Source organism: Uloborus diversus, chromosome 1 (genome assembly GCF_026930045.1).
Source record: "Uloborus diversus isolate 005 chromosome 1, Udiv.v.3.1, whole genome shotgun sequence".
In the NCBI taxonomy this organism is placed as follows: domain Eukaryota; kingdom Metazoa; phylum Arthropoda; class Arachnida; order Araneae; family Uloboridae; genus Uloborus; species Uloborus diversus.
The window spans coordinates 272,016,201-272,034,066 of record NC_072731.1 but is presented as its reverse complement, the minus strand read 5'-3'; the positions used below and the strand labels follow the sequence as shown (position 1 = coordinate 272,034,066).

The 17,866-nt window shown below is 36.9% G+C and overlaps 1 protein-coding gene across 2 annotated transcripts in view; it reads left to right on the top strand.

Moving 5' to 3' along the window:
• The window catches only part of LOC129234268 (regulatory-associated protein of mTOR-like), an 85,015-nt gene that overhangs the window by 33,799 nt on the left and 33,350 nt on the right, over positions 1-17,866 (top strand). Inside the window, exons 11-19 of one of the 2 annotated variants that reach the window (XM_054868263.1) lie at positions 209-283; positions 2,388-2,453; positions 5,120-5,311; positions 5,891-6,034; positions 6,146-6,266; positions 8,093-8,161; positions 10,542-10,735; positions 13,737-13,813; positions 16,092-16,206. In XM_054868263.1, the coding sequence (XP_054724238.1) occupies positions 209-283; positions 2,388-2,453; positions 5,120-5,311; positions 5,891-6,034; positions 6,146-6,266; positions 8,093-8,161; positions 10,542-10,735; positions 13,737-13,813; positions 16,092-16,206 (1,053 nt within the window). The remainder of the gene's footprint in view (positions 1-208; positions 284-2,387; positions 2,454-5,119; positions 5,312-5,890; positions 6,035-6,145; positions 6,267-8,092; positions 8,162-10,541; positions 10,736-13,736; positions 13,814-16,091; positions 16,207-17,866) is intronic. The other variant, XM_054868264.1, reaches the window with a different exon arrangement.

Sequence of the window (17,866 nt, the reverse complement as noted above, 5' to 3'; positions counted from 1 at the left end):
GAATATGAAAAATTTACACATGTAAAAGTTAAAAACGAACATCAACAAAATCAAAAGTTTAAAAAACATTTAATGACGGTTAAAAAAAGTGATGAAAAGACCCGCGGATAAACCGACCGCCGATAATCGAGAGTTTACTGTATTGTTCTATTGGTTATATATATATATATATATCATAAATATTTGTCGTATTGTATGTCTTCCCCAGACTTGCCAGAATGACCTGGTGAGGGATGGTGGCTTCAAGTACTTTCTCACCGTTCTAGGTGAGCCCTACATGCCGGTAAGTCCCCCTTTCTTCCAGATCGTTTTTTTTAATACCAAAAAAGTTCCTACACTCAGTTTTTGGAGGGGCCATGGCCCCCTTCCCCCCCTAGACACGCCCCTGTCTTAACCATAACATTTTCAAATTTTTATCACCTAATCCACAGGCCATTTTTGAAGCCCATTTTTTGTTTTTTCTTTTAAGTTTAAGCAATTTTTTCATCGTGAAGAACGACTAGAAACAGCCTTTTTACTTCCTTTTATAAAAAAGGAAGTATTGTATTTGCAAAAAAAATTTCGGGGACTTCTCGGGGGGGGGGGGGGGAATCATTGTTAATTTCAATAAAAACTCAAGTGGTGTTATAATTTGGTGAACGCTTGGCGATGTATCGCCAGTATTTTGGTCGCCAAGTTTTGTCGCCAACTTGGCGAAAAATTTGGCGATTTTTTTTTAATTTTTAAATCTTATTTTAATTTAGCCACTGGTGATATTTAAAGAGCAAACTATTGAATCACATTAAAATTGCCTTTAATGGGGAAATGACATTAAATTGGAGTAAAAGGAAGTCATATGATGTGCGCATCAGCTCGTTTCTTTTTAAGTTTAAGCGATTTTTTTCATCATGAAAAACGACTAGAATCAGCCTTTTTCTTCCTGACGACAGAAAAAAAAAAAGAGCCTCCTACTGTGATTCTCTCGACTTTTCGAGACTCGAAACGACGAAAACGACATTTTTTTAAACCTCGATTCGACCACCGACAACTTCTAACCAGGCTGGACCTGAATCGTTTTATTTTGTGCACAATTTCAATACTTCAGCTTCACAATGAGCCGTGTTTGATCTTCCTACTATTTCAAATGAAGTAACTAGAGCTTTTAGAAAAAAAGATCAAAAATGCCAAATTTTACTTATTGTAGAGTATTATTTCATGTTAAAAAATAAATAAATAAATAAAGTAAAATATATATTTAATTACCTATAAAAATTAACATAAAATTAGATTAAGTATTTCTTAATATAAATTAATTTTTCAGTATCTTAACTGTAGCCGACATGTGATTGGTCCATTGATATTTAAATTAGCTTCCGACTGTTGACCAATCAGGTGTTGGCACACATGTGCTGTACATGTAACTGCATTTCTAACTGCATGTACACATGTAACTGCTTTTCCAACTGTTAGTTTTCAGCAACATGTTTTTATTTTTCACCATGTATTCGGTTGCCTTTTTATCTTGCAAGAAGCAAGTGGTGTTCATGCTAAATAAAGGATTTTTATAGAAAGGTTTCTACTCTGTTTTAAACAGATAAGTAACTTTGAATTTTTATAACTCTTATTTGCATAGCAAAAAAAAAAAAAAAAGTTATATCTCAGGAATAAAATTTTACCAAGAAAAAAATATAGCAGTTTGGGAGTGCAGAATATCGATGCGTATAACCTACCAAATTTCATAAAAATCAAAAATGGTACAGCACAAAAATGTCTGAAAGTTTGTTGATTTTATATGACCTGGAGATTATTTCTCTAAATATAAGAGAGTGGAATAATAAATATAATGAAGCTTACTTTGATCGATGAAGGTATTTTAACAGTACAGCAATTTAATGTGTTTTTCCATAATTGAGAATGACAGCCATCAAAAGATGGAAAACACCCTGTACTATGGGGAAAAGCATTTCAGAGGGTAAACCTGACAAATGGGGGAGTTAACAACGTAACGCAACCAGAAATCACGAGGTACGAGATCCGGAGACTTTGGGGGGAAAGTCTAGCAGATTCTTCATTTTTGTAAAAATTTTACAAATAAAGATTCATCGTGCACAGATGGCATGTCCAAAGACAGAAGTTCAAGCTGAAATTTTATGGAAATTTATTTTAGATTCGCTCTCTGGAATCTTCGAGAATCACTCGTGCTAAAGTGATTATAACGCTACAACTAAAAATGGCCATTTGCTTCTTTCACAAGTTTTTTTTTCTTTTCATCATTAACAAAAATCTCCAGTGTTTCATTGCAGCATTTTATTGTAAATAAATCAATAATTATATGGTTTTGAAAAACTTTTGGTGAGTATTTTCATTGTTTTCTCCTTTTTTTTTTTAAACATTGTGTTTGTTTATAGGCAGAACACAGGACCATGGCTGCATTCTGCATATCCTCCATTGTTAACAATTACAGGGTCGGACAGGTAATTCTTGGATAAAAAATACTTTATTTATTTATTTAGTTAAACAAATTTTAATAATTAAATAGCCGATACATGTCGGTCGATGATATATTTTTATTATATCATCATGATATCTGATAATTTTGATGTTCATTTTCAGAACAACGATAATTGCAATCTAAAAGTCATAGTCATCAAACTTATTAATAAATGTAATTTGTATATTAAATTTTAGTATGTATTTATAATTTTAATTATGTATTATAATTGTGTACATGTGTATGTTAACATGATTGTGTTTAATATAATGTCAACTAATGAAACGTAATATGCATTTTAATATGTAGGTATGTAATTAGGGGAAAGGGGGCACATGTGAACTCCCCCCCCCCCCTGTTTCTTTATTAAAAAAAAAAACATTATCAATTTCTCAGCGTAAAGATGTTTCCTTGATTGAATTGTCTTTTCTCTGTTCCGTTTTATGTTTATTTATTTTTTTTTTTTTTTGTGAGATTAAGTATTTCTTTACTTTATGGATTTTTTTTATAAAATTTGTTTACGCGTGATTTTCAAAATGAATGACAATTTGGCGTCTTGACTTTTTGCGTTCAAATTCATGTGGATAATTTTTTTTTTTCTTTTGGCATTGCATAAGCATGTAGTGGTTTATTGTTTTACATTAAATTCAAAGCATTCAGTGCTTTTTTTCATGATTGTAAATAAAAAAGCCTTTTCCATTTCTGAGGTTAGCTAGTAATGGAAATTTCCTTGTCCTGACTAGAAAGTTCATATAATAGCCTTATATCTTTTGTAGGTTTTCAAGCAGATTTTTTAATTTTTTTCTGCATTAAAGAAAGAAGTAATATTTGTTAGTTAATTACAGCTGAAATTGGTTTTATACTGAACTGCTCATCTGACATTTTATGATTTCAATGCAGTTTACGTCGTTATGTGCAACTCACGAGTGTGACCCAAGGAGTTAAATATTTTTTATATGCAAAATATGTTTTTATCATAGTTAGGAACAGTATTTGTTTCTTCTTAGAATGTGCAAGCCTAAAGCTGGATATATTTATTCTTAATGCATTGCATACTGGAAAGTACAATTCAATGTGAAGCATATATTTTAATCATTGCTCAGGGTTATTACCCATTTATTTTGTATTATTCTATTGAGTACAGAAATATACAATTAGGCAGTAGTGTATTTTTTGTTAAGGAAACAGCTAAATTTTCTGCAACATGAATAAAATTTATTCCAGCGAAGAATTCTTCTATAAATCTCATGAGTGTTACTTAGAAAAGGTAACACTCATGAGAAGGGAGTAACACTCACCACAAAAGAGTCCCAAATAATGAGTAGGTCCATAGTTTTAGATATTGTATCATAATTAATTTGTACCTTTATTAAAGAGATATATTTTTCATATAATAGTATTTATTTTACATTATTTTAATGTTTCATATGACACCAAACACGGTATGTGTATTGCTCTGATTTATGTTATGTAGATATAAAAAATACAGTATTTTCCTGCGGATAATATGTCATCGCAGATTATGTGTTGTTTTTATTTTCTGAACACTGATGCTTCTAACCCCAATGTTCGGCAGGATCCACCAATATAGCCCGTCTCACTGACCGCACGGCTGTTTATTTCACATAGCTCGAATTTTCCTCTAACGTGATTCGGGCTGCGTAAAATAAACAACCCTACGGTCGAGGATGAAGCCTTGCTAAAATTGTATGTCAAATCAAAACTTCGTTTTTTTTACATCGTATCATCTGAGGATTATCCGATGATTTTTTTTTCCTTTTTGTTCCAAATTCGGGACCAAATTAAATCTTATAAATCTGATACCACTGAAGAGTGACATCATCTATTAATTCTAATAAGTCTTGCAGAGTTTGTGGATAAACTAATGTCTCGATATCTTTCCACGAAAAAATGATGAAAACACTTCTTTAAAATATAACTAAAATTTGTTAACGTTTGAAAAGGTAACTATAATCGTATGAACTCATTGAACCGAAGCCAAAGTTATAAGTATTACTAGCACGTTTGTTAAGCTCAATCTATTAACATAGCTAATCCATGACTACGATCAGCCAGGCATCATCGGCAATTTGCCGAGCTATGCGAGAACTCGACCTAGACTAGGCTCTTACCGAACGGACATCAGTGAACAAATTCAAAATCGGGGAGAGCGAATCTCGGCCCCGAGTTCCCGGTTAAATAGCTCGTCCTCATCGGCATTCACGTCGATGCACGCCCCTCCACGCAACCAATGAGGATGCACCGAGCGGCAGAGACGCCTCCCCGCTCGGCCAATGACGGGAGTCCGTGGCGTCACTCGCCCGATCCGCCGGCTCGCTTCCGATTCATCGTTCACTCGGATCGTTAACCCGAACGAGTATCACAGTTGACTAATTTGAAGTTTATTTCTCAGCTTGTAAGTGTAGGGACACTTGTTGCAAATGTAATTCTATTTCTGACATGCGTATTGTACGCCGCCATGGATAATACATAGGAAAGTATGATAAGCACTTAAAATAAATTAAAAAAGACTCTCGTCCGGCACGGTTTCGATGCCGTAAAGGCACGAATGAACCGTGCCGTACGAGGGACGCCTCGTGCCGGAAATACGAAATCGAACCGACGGAGTGTTTCTGTTCCCTCTTGCAGAAGGCGGCCCGCGAGGGCGGCGTGGTGTGCCTGTGCCTGGAGCAGCTGGGAGACGCGCACGGGCGGCTGCGTCAGTGGGCGGCCCTGTGCCTGGGCAGGGCTTGGGCCCGGCACCAGCCCTCGCGCTGGTGCGGGGTGCGCGACTCGGCGCACGAGAAGCTGCAGGAGCTGCTGCAGGACCCGGAGCCGGAGGTGAGTGGAGGTCATTGTTATGTACAGAATATCAAACGCCATTAGCGAAGATACTTGACATATTCTAATACTGTCTAACACTAAGCAGAGTGAATATTACACATTACGAGGAAAGATACCTCTGCTATAAAAAGATTTTATTTAAAAGTCTAAAATAGTTGGTAAGTTAAAGAAGTTACAGTATATGTTGCAAAACAGGATGGATGAACATTTACCTTTATACCTGTAAGGTGAATATTTTAAATAACACACACTATTCGGACATGAGGAAAAGAGCACCATGCTAAAAGACAGCCACACACCAATAACTACACAAACCCTCTGTGATCTTACTTTTTATATTCCACAGAAAACATAGACTTGATGGCACCATCTACCAGACAGTGAGACAAACAATGAGAAAACAAGATGACAATAGAGGGTTGTTTAAATGGCAAGACCAATTATGTCTGAATATATTATACAAAAGTCATTATGTTTTCGATTGCTGCAATGTCCGATTGAAAAGCAAATAAAACACAACTAAAATGCAATAGAACACAATTAGAACATGCTCGATCCATTCATCTCTCTCCCCAGGTGAGGGCGTCTGCCGTCTATGCCCTGGGCACGTTCCTGAGCGCCACCACGGAGAGGAGCGACCACGCGGACGCCATCGACCACTCCATCGGGATGACGCTCGTCAGCCGGGTGGCACACGATGGGAGCCCGCTTGTCAGGGCGGTGAGTGTGACCGTTCCTCCTCTTCCGGGGATTCCGGATCGGTTTTATTGTCTCTCGTGCCCATTGAAGTTTCATGTGTGGTTAACATATCGTGTCATCGTTTTTTGACAGGAGGTGGTGGTGGCCCTGCAGTGGTTCCTCATCAACTTCGAGAACCAGTTTGTGGCGGTGAGCTTCCAGCACATGGAGGAGGAGCGGACCAGGGAGTCCGCCGGCCACCTGCTGCCCCCCGGTGAGTGCCCCCTCTCCTTTCCTTCCCAGTACACTTGTTCTTAATTGATTGTTGGTAATTCGTTACATTCTTGTTTATGCTTGCCGGCCATCTCGTGCAGTTTTCCTCGTGGTTCGAATAGGTGTACAATCTGAGTGGAAAACGAATGAAAATTTCACTGTTATTCAAAACCACAGCAATAAAGAAAGTCATTCATAAATATTCTTCTTTACTTGTACAATTAAATATTAGAACAAGAATGATAACTGCCCATAACCAAATGTTGCGCACGGAATAATACAAATGCCATTAGCAAAGATATCTGACACATTCTAATACTGTCTATCACCAAGCAGAGTGAGTATGCCCATTACGAGTAAAGATACTTCTTGTATAAGAAGCTTTTATTTAAAGTAGTTGGCAAGTTAGAAAACACAATAAATTGTGAACGAGAAAAGGATACATACACATTTATGATGAGACTAAATCTGTACCTCAGAACCAGAGTGATGCAATTCCAAAAATTACGATTTTTTGGTTATTAGTGCATCCTATGTAGAAAACTATTTCGCATCGAGCCATGTGAACGTCATTCTTTAAAAAAATCCTTTCCAGTTTTTAATGCGGGTTAAAAGAACATGCATCCCATCCTTTGCATGTGGCAGAAAAAGTTTTTCCTCTCTACTGTAAAATTATCATAATGTGACTTACATTCCTCTGGCTCTGTGGCACAGAAATTAGACTGAATATACTATACAACATGTTTTCCTCGAGTGTGACGGTCGCCCCGAGATCCAAGACGAGGGATCTCTCTTCGAAGATTCTCGCCACGGTTTGCTCGATTCGGACTCGACAGTTTTGAAATTAAAAAAAAAAGGTAACCCGTTGGCTAATGACCATAAAACATTGCAGTCAGGTGAAACAGGTGGCGAGTGGCCACCCGTCATTTCATTTTCATAAAAAGTGTGGATACGACTCCCATGCTCCCGTATACCTCGTCACTCGACGGACATCGGTCGACCGGATACTTCTCATCCCCTGTACGACGTCAGAAGTACTGCCGGACTCCACCATAATCAAATTTGGAATTATTCTTAAAAAATACGTAGTATACATTAAAATTTTTAACTCTCACATGCATTTAAATTTTTAATCGGTGTACCTTATTTTCAGGAAAAAAGGGAAATGAACGGTCATTTCCTTTTCATGAAAACTTTGTAAATCCATGAAACTATTTAGCTTTTTCACAAAACGGAGACCCAAAAAATGAAACTCGGATCGACCCCCGGAATCCGAGAAGGGGGACGATTCGGTGAAGGATGGAAGAGACCCGAGTCGGAGAGAGAGTACCCGGAGCTCTTCGGAATGAAGTTCGTACCCGGTGGACTCGGAAATATTCAGTGCCAAACATATTCACTTTAACCATCGGTTTATATTTAGCTAGTTAGTGTAGAATGAATGCAAGGGAAGGGAATACCTAGACAGTGAAATAATGATGAATCTAGCGAATTAAACATCTGAGTACGCTTTGTTAAACATATGCTCTAAACTAGTCTCCAATGTCACTCCATGTTTATGATTTAATGTCAATATGAAGTTGACAACTTGAGCTTTCTCTTGTCTTCGGAAAATCCCCCCAGGAGTCCGGGGTCGTATTGAAATCTACCACAAGTGTTTCACTGCACGAGGAACAGAAAAGGGGGACGCATAAAGGAGACGAAGAGGGCGCACGAGGACCCGAACGGGGATACGGAGACGCCGTCGACCGATGTCGGGTACCGAAGTCGAGTGTGTGATAAAATGTCAAAAGTGCAGGGACATACAATGTGGTGCTTATCTCTTTGCAGGGATGGACGTGCCCGCTCCGGGCCTGAGAAAGGTGGCGTCCAGGGACCGACTGAGGGCCTCATCCCCCAGTGAGTCACAAACTTTTCCTCTCGTTTTCCAAATCGTCCGAGCGGGAACGGGGCCCAGCGTCCTCTCGCACGAGCGTAGAGGTTGCTCGCCGTCTGGGCAGGGTCGCCTTTTGTAAACGCCTTTTTGTCGCCGGAGGGAAATTCGGGAAAATGGCCGAAGAGCCCTTCCGAAATCTCCCGTCGCGACCGTACCGTAATACTCGTGGCATGTTTCCGCTTTTGAGATGTTCGTTCGTTCTGCATCTGAATGCTTCAGTATTTTTCTAAATCAATGGCGCCTTGATATTCTTTCTAAATCTTCTAATCAATAAATTTTACATTTCTTGATATGAATCATGTTTGATAAACGTACGAGGGACAATTTTAAAGTAAGGTCCACTTTAAAATAAAAAAGAACGAGAGATGGAGCAAAGAAAGTTTTTGCTCAAAAATCCACCGCTACTTTTCGACATTTCTCCCGTGATTTTCCGAGCATTTGCATAGCGTGGTACAGGTTTTTGTATACCTACTCATAGAAAATGGCCGCCGGTGTAGTCAAGCATGGGCTAACATGATCTCTGAGCTCATTATTGATGTTGTGCCACCGATCGCTGAGAAGGAAATATAGATGCCGAAACAAATGAAAGTTGCTGCAAGCGAGGTTGGGGCAGACTGGAGGATGTTCAAAAATGTCCCAGCCGAAACCCTGTAAGAGTCCTCTTGGTTGACTACACAGGCGGCAACTTTCTACAAATAGGTGTACAAAAACCTGTACCACGCTATGACAAATGCTTGAAAAATCACGGGAGCAATGTCGAAAAGGAGTGTAAGGCCAGTTTTGTGCAGTAAATTTCTTTGCTCTATCTGTACTCGTTCCTCTTTTATTTCAAAACGGACCTTACTTTAATAACACGCCTTGTAGGTCTGCTGAGATACTAGGCCTGCCTTAGACAGCAAAACTGTCAAACAATAAATAAAAAATGTAGCAATAGAATAATTCTATTTATTTCACATAAGTAGTTTTAAAAATTAGTAAAATAACAATTTAAATAAAAAATAGAAAAGTCTTGTACAACCGTTTAGATACAACATGGTAAGAATGACCCCTGTTACACGCGGGACACCTGCATCTTTATTTTCAAATGATACTGCAGTAGAATATCTTTATGACGCCGACCTGTAAAACATAACTTCCTATGAAACCAACTACTTTTCAGATGTAGGTTGTCCTAAAATAATGTGAACTCTATTTTACCTTTTCAACACAAATGGCAAATAAAATTTTGAAAGTTTTTCATCCTCCTATATTAGTTTAAAGCTTTTAATTTATAATAAGTATTCCCAATAAATAATGCCAGGTTGTTCTCGTAAATGTAGCTGTTGTACAAACCAGCCAAAATGCATGATAATGCACTTTTATTTTAATTATGAAGTACATTATTTGTGAATGATTCTTTTTGGTTAATTACATAGTTTGTGCTTTAATACTCATTGTAATATATACATATTCATTTCGGCGAGGCGCTTCCGTATGGATAAACACCAAGTTAATTTTAACTAAGTCATTATAAATCTTGAAGTATATTATTATTCACAAACAACTAAAAAGTAGTAAATTTACTCTAAATCTTTGTGTTGTTTGAAGATCTAAAGAATTGATCGCTTTGCTGAGCAAATTTTCGCCTTCGCTGAAGAAATAAATTGGGGGTGAAGTGATTAAAAGCGTGTTCCGGTGTTAACGCATGCAAAAATACTGGAGCACAATCGCCCTGTTAAAATGCGGAGATGAAACGTTCCCCGATAAACAGCAGCAGTAAACTGTCTGAGAAAACCCTCCTGTCGATTTTTCACTCTTCCTACCATCAGCATAAGACATTCATGTAAATGTCATTTTTCTCTGTAGGGGAAAAGTGTGCAGTTGGGTGGTTCAAAAAAACTTTTTTTCAGCTGCAGTCCAGGACACCCCCTATTTTCATTAGACTTACCAATAGTATTATGCTGTAAAAGTTTTAGCTTCTAACTCACATTTTAAGAAGGTGTCCAGTGACCCCTCCATTTAACATGAACCCTAGCGTAGAAAATGCCACACATTTAGAAACGTTTCATTTCCCTGCTGTTTTTTTTTTGTAAATTATTATTTTATTGCAATGTACATGCATATTACTCGTGTACATAATACCTAGCATTGTTTTTTTAGTTCAATGTATTTTTTAACGCCCCTCCCCATACGTATGAAGTTTGGTGGAGGGGGTTGAGCACCCTCTTTCGTGTAAAATAGGAAGCCGAACTTCTTCCAGCATACTGCTATCCACAAGTCTGAAAATATGGAGGGGTGGCAAACTTTGTATTTTTGATCCACCCCAGTGTGCACCGTGTGATGTTCTCTAAATTCTCCCTGCAGGCGAGGACGTGGAGCGGCTGCGTCGCGTGAGCTCCAGCACCTCCATCAGCAGCATGTCGTCCCCCGGGCCGGCCCCCCTGGGGTACGCCTCCGTGTTCGGGAGCATCTGGCGCGCCCTGCTGGGCCTTGCCGAGGACCCCTGCCCCCGCATCGCCGCCCTGGCCCGCCGCCTCGTCGACCACATACGCCAGAAGGTAAGTGCCTACCAGACGTTTTTTAAAAATGTCCGTTTTTTAAAAAAACGTTTCAGTTTCCCGCCTCGGGTGGGTGTGATGATGGGACGAAACCCATTTTTAGTAATTTATTTGTTTAGCAGAGTTTGATAAATTTATTTTCTATCCACATTTAAAAGGAAACATTACTTTTAAGTAAATATTTCGCACGATGACCCATTTAATTTTAAGCAAAAAACTTTACAAACCGTCAAAACTGAACATCACTGAGTCTTTCCGCGTCGTCCTAGAGAGTTCCGGCTTCCGAGATCCAAATGCCGATGATCTGGGATCGATTAAAAGAAGGGGCTCCGAAATGTCGGAACAGCCTCGTGAAATGAATTTTAATGTTTAGAGAGTTCCCCTGTTGGAGGCCATTTTGGAGCTCACTTTTTTTTTTCCTTTTGAGGTGTTGTACGTCCTCATGATTTGTATCTGGAAAGCTGGAAATGCACATAGGTGAATTTCAAAGGCACGTCTGCACCTCTGTAGAATGTCCTCCGAATCTTAGGTTGTTGCATGGGGACCACCAGGGCCATGTGGTGAATGAATCCGTGATGTTTAATTTTTGCCGCCATTTACGCAGCAATGCTACCCCTTCCCTATTGGCTGTTATAAAAATTCAAAGTTACTTATCTGTCTTAAACCAGCGTATAAACCTTTCTATAAAAATCTTTTATTTAACATGAACACCACTTGCTTCTTGCAAGATAAAAGGCAACCGAATACATGGTGAAAATCAAAACATGTTGCTGAAAAACCAACAGTTGGAAATGCAGTTACATGTGTTGTTACATGTATGCCAACACCTGATTGGTCCATTGATATTTAAATTAGCTTTTGCTGTTGACCAATTACATGTTGGCTACAGTTAAGATACTGAAAAATTAATTCTATATTAAGAAATACTTAATCTAATTTTATATTAATTTTAATAGGTAATTAAATATATATTTTATTTATTTATTCATTTATTTTTTAGCATGACAGAATACTCTACACTTCATACCATGGCCTAGGTGTGACACTCGTGGGCCCTCAGACTATGGTTGATCCATGGTGCCCACTCACTGTGCTTTTTTGTTATGTTTTAAAAAATTTATACGAGGGGGGGGGGATGTTGTAACATTGTATAAATGTGTATATTCATTCAAGATAGAAAAAAAAATCTAAAAAAATTACATTACTTCAAGCATCAGCTTGGTAAAAAAAAAAAAAAAAGTAGAAAGATCATACCATATTATTCTGCATTATTTTGCATGCTGCAAAATTCAGGGATCACCAGATTTTCAATAACACTTGCCCAGTCCTTTCGGCATGGCGGAAAAATCGAGGTTGGGAAAAAAATACAATAAAAAATATATGTTCAGCTTAAAAATGAATATGAGTTCTATACATATCTTATTAGTGTTAATAAACAGTTTAATTTTGTAAAAATAATTACTAACAATGTCATTTGTTATTTTAACAGGAAAAATATTGTTCAACAACGAATAATTTTATAAAAATTAAATCAAAACTAAGTAAGAGCAAGCATTTAAGCAGTCAGTGACCGCCCCTAAACCAGTGCTAAAGAATTGACCATAGCTATTCAATAAATAAAAGTTAAACTTCCCTCTCTAAAAGGGACCTAAATTGATTTATTTTTAGAAAAATATGAACAAATCGCAGTAATGAGGATTGCTTCTGTACTGATTACGTTATTGGTGTATCATTAAATCCATTAATAATGACCTACCATAAATACAGTGGTTTGCTTTCTGATTAGAACTGAATGGGGAAATTTCCTTTTGTTTTGTTGCAAAATGAACCTCGAATTATCCGGCATGCCGGAAAATTCAAATTTCCCGGCATGCCGGATAATGCGGGGTTATACGGTAATAAAGTATGTGGTATGTATATTTTTTAATCAAATGATATACAGTAGAACCTCCTTTAAGGGACACCTCCGAATAAGGGACATCTCTGTTTAAGGGACATTTTTCCTGGTCCCAGTCCTTTTGAATAGGGACTTCCATGTATTTACCTCTAATTAAGGGACACTCTGTTTAAAGGACACTCTGTTTAAGGGACAGTCACTAAGCAAAACAAAAAAAAAATGCAAGAAATAATGTATAAGCACATAAGAAATAGTGAATTTACTGGAATTCACGTTTCACTTTTCCTTCAAAAATTCATTGAGGTAAGTTTGACTTAAACATATGTGAAGGAAACAAGTAATGTATTGTAAAAAAAAACCTTGCTGAAATTAACATGCATCATTTGCCCTCTCAACAATTTAATCAAGTAGGTTCAGGGCCGACGAAGAGTGCAAACTAATTAGCTTTGCTTATAAATCTGAACATAAATTGTAATTCACGTAGTATTAAATTGTAATTTACATAACATAAAGCAAACACATGTATAGAATTGCTTCAAAATTATTTCTGTGTGATACAAAACTTTGCCACTACAAAATTTTTTATTAAATGTTAATTAATAAAATAATATAAACTAAGAAATTTGAATAATTATGAATTTTATTTAACATAATGAGACATTTTTCAGTATTTAATCTTAAGTGTTAATAATTATTGTGATATTATACTACTAAGTACACGGCGTGCATCCATTCATCCACCTCGGAATAAGGGACACCTCTATTTAAGGGACAAAATGTCTGGGCCCCTTAGTGTCCCTTATTGAGAGGTTCTACTGTAATTAATTTTTTGCCGGATCAAAAACTAATAATTTGAAGACCGAGTTGTAAAACGTATGATGTCATCATATGTATAGTTAGAAGGAAGAAAATAACTGATTTGAAAAATTCCAAAGCTGGGGTGAAGGTGTCCTCACATCAACTTGGGAAATGATCCTTTTATACTTTATTCAGTTTTGTGCACTTTCATACCGCCTGTTATGGCAAACGCATTCATCGTAGTTTCTCGTACGCTTTGGGAAAAAAAACGTTTTTGACCGATGTATTTGCTTGTCTGTGTTTCAGGTCCAGGAGTTGCACCCCTCGGAAGTGAGCTCCGTCTCGGAGCCCTCCTCCCCCTCCTCCAGAGCCACCTTCCTCACGTGAGTCTCCTTTCTGCACACTCAGATCTCATCCCGTGTTTCAGTAGTATTTGATTTTTAAAAAGATATATTTTATGTAAAATTGAAAAAAAAAAAAAATTATTTCTTCATTTTTATTTTATTTATTTATTTATTTTCATTTTTATTTTATTTATTTATTTATTTTCATTTTTATTTTATATATTTATTAATTTTCATTTTTAAGTATTGAAAATCTTGAGCGTTCATCGACAATGCATTGAAGACTCGTACGCGGGTTTTCTGATTTTCCTCGTATACTCTAGTAGGGTAAGAACCCCAGTAATTGGCACTTCAAGAGTTTTTCCTTAAACTTACCTCTGTTTTCATTTCTTAGAAGAGAAATATTTACTTGTAAATATTTTTGTATCAAAGAATGCACATCTGTGCATCTACTCAGTTCACCAAAAGCAAAAATGTTTGAATAGATATTTTTATAGAAAGTTACCAAAATCACCAGTCATTGGCACCTGATACCCCAGTGTATGACACCTTGTGATCCAGTCATTGGCACATGTTCATAAAACTGGAAAATCACTTTATTTTTCACTTCTAGATTACATGCAAATTTCATCATCATGAGAAACATAACTAATGTTAATTTAAAGTAGGTAATTTTACATAAATTAATGTTAAATTACACATCTTATCGTTAGAAACGTATTTTAAAGAAATAAAAATTTGGTATGTTACATGAAAAAAAATATCGTGATCTTATTGCTGTTTCATCGGTCGGCATGCAGTTTTGATTTTACAAATTATATCTGCTTCCACAGAAATCAAAGAACATTACCCGATGATTCTAAGGGACCATAAAAAATGAAAGAGTTCTCTGCAGTCGCAATATCTGACTGTGATGGCCAAACATATTTGTTTTTTATTGTTTTTTTTTTTTTTTAAATTAACCTGTAGATCCTGGAGGATTCAAATCAATAGTAGAACCCATACAATGTTTTTGCTGCAAAAGTATCAGAAATCAAACGAGTGACACCTTGAACAACACATTAGGGACTATTGGCACATGTGCCAATGACTGGGGACTAGGAAAACTGAAGCACCACTAAATGGCATCCATCATTTCTTCAAAAACCCAAAAAGAGACAAAAATTTTCTTCTACCCACTCAAAGTAACACCTTTCAACTAAAAAAAAAACTTTTGACAACCAAAATTTAAAATAAATTTTCCTTCAGATTTTAATGGATTGGTGTGCATGCTTCCGTTAAGCCAGAGAAGAAGCTTTTGCAACAAAAATGGCTGATTCGACACAAGCCACAATTGTTTCTCTTTCCTATGCACTGCTACTATTTAGTAATATGAATTGAAGTTATAATCTTCAAAGGAAATGTACATTCAGTTGGTATATAGCCTTCTACATTTAAAAGATTGGATAGGAATCTTATTTTAGGACATTTCTGTTGGAAGTGCCAATTACTGGGGATGTCACCCTATGTTCAGTAATTTGAATTTGTGGCATTGAAATTCAAACCAATGCCAGGAGCTGGATGCTGGTTTTTTTTCTTCTTTTCTTAAGGTGAGCCAGTACCCCCTATACCATCAATGTTAATTTGCACAGTTTCATGTACCTTTTTCTGAAAATCTATTGAAGATGCAATTATGAAATTTTTTCTGTACCTAAAGGAGACTCTTTTCTCTATACTGAAGTAAAATTTCACAGAAAGAAAGAGTAGTTTTTTTTAATTTCTAATGTGTAAATCTATTTTTTTTCAAAAAAATGCCATTTTGCAACACGATATCAGCTCTCTAAAAAAATATTTTTCGAATATGAGAAAAATTTACTTCAGTATATGCAATTAGATGGGTGGAATAGGTGGTAAAAATTTCAAAGCCTAACACAATTTAGTTTCTGAAGAAAAGGAACATTTAGTTTCAAAAGTACCATTTTGAGATATTGCAATTCAAAGGGGAAAATCATACCTCATTAAATAGGTTTGCATTTTTTTAAAGCTTATTTTAACTTACTTCTAATATGATCACGATTCAGAAGTTTGTATCGTCAAAAAGGTATTGAAATGGAGTTTCAAAATATATAAAACTCAAAAAATCAAATTTTTGAAAGTATTTAGGGTACTAACTCCCCTTAATGCTTTTTTTCTTCCCACTGAAATATATACTCGAGTCGATGCCAGTGGGGTCGATATTTTTCCATTTTTTGGCCCATCGGGAGAACGATGCAATCTAGTAACAGAGTTACGTTTCCCGCTTTTTCTCTCAATTCACCCCGGAACTGTATTCCCACAGGGGCGAGTCTCCCCCCAGAGCCCCCAGGTGGACTGACAGCAATGCCCCCTACCAGCACTACCAGTACTTCGCACAGTTCAACAGGATACGCAGGACTTTTGACAGGGGCCCAGAGGTGAGCTCTTTTCCTTTCTTTTTTATAGTGTGTGCGTTCGAGTAACTTACGTTGTGTGACATACGGTCTGACCGCCGATAATCGATAGCTTACGATGGTTAAACGAAAAGCCGAAAGGCTGAATTCCGTAAGTCGGTCGACAATGTTACATGCTTATTACAAGCAGAGACAGTACCACACAGTGGAAGATGCAGAATCAAATGTTAATGTGAAGAAATGAACATTGGAAACTTGTTAAAATATTACCAAAAGTTTATTGGTCCATAGAAACTAAAATAAATAAACTAACAAAACAAGTTCATAAGAATAAACCCTGGCCATAAGCAGGGGTGGAGTTCACAACTCCCCAACACCTAACACACAAGAGGCTGACGAACGCAAAAGAGAGAGAGAACGATCGGAATCGTTCACTATTTATACTCGCCTCGTTTGCATTTGATTGGGCATCAAAGGATGCCGACCTAAAACTGAAACTTTACACGTGCCGAAAGAGTCGAGAAGTCGATCTAATTTGAATAAAGTCGAGTTTATATTACATTACGTTAGGAATGAGAACGCGGTCGAATATCGTTTACCGATGTCTATCAATAATATGGAAAGCCAAATGTGTGCTTTATTGGTAGAATATATCAGTTTACAGGGGTGGTCGTTTGTGATAGATATAGGTAAACGATATTCGACCGCATTCTCATTCCTAATGTAATGTATTGTAAAATCGACTTTATTCAAATCAGATTAACTTCTCAACTCTTTCGGCACCAGTAAAGTTTCAGTTTTAGGTTGGCATCCTTCGATGCCCAATCGTATGCAAGCGAGGCAAGTATAAATAGTGAACGATTCCGATCGGGAACTACTTTGATATACCCCCCCCCAAATCGGAAATTTGGGGACTTTTTTTCTCGCCAAGCAAAATACCTGTTTTATGGCTCAAAATTCCCTGAAACTTTTCAACAACACTACATACAGTAGGCATATTGAAAGCTAAAAGATAAAAATAATTAATAGAAAAAAATATATAATTGGAAAATACAACCAGATTTGCAGCAAAATACAGTAAATCAGAAATCTGCTTGATCACTTCACAAAGAAATGGCGAATGAATGAAATGGCGCTAAAACATATATGAAATCCAAAAATTGTTGCCACAAAATTTAAAAAAAAAAAAAAAAAACTCAAAAAATGGTTCAAAATACAAGAAAATGTGAAATTTGGAAACAACAAAAACCTAAAAGCTGAAAAAACCTAAATGTGCAACACCAAAATAAGAAACAGCAACCCTAAATGGTCGGTAGGGAGTGCCAGATTTGGTGCGTAATTTTTTTTTTTTTGGGGGGGGGGGGTATATCAAAGTTATACCTCCAATCGTTCCTCCTCTTTTGCCTTCGTCAGCCTCTTGTGTGTTAGGTCCAGTAGGTGTTGGGGAGTTGAAAACTCCTACTCCGCTTATGGCCAGGTTTATTTTTATTAACTTATTTTGTTAGTTTATTTATTTTAGTTTCTATGGACCAATAAATTTTTGGTAAGATTTTAACAAGTTTCCAATGTTCATTTTTTCACATTGACATTAATTGTGCATCTTCCACTGTGTGGTGTTATCTGTAATATCGTCGACCGACTTACGGAACTCGGCCTTTCGGCTTTACGTTTGAACATCGTAAGT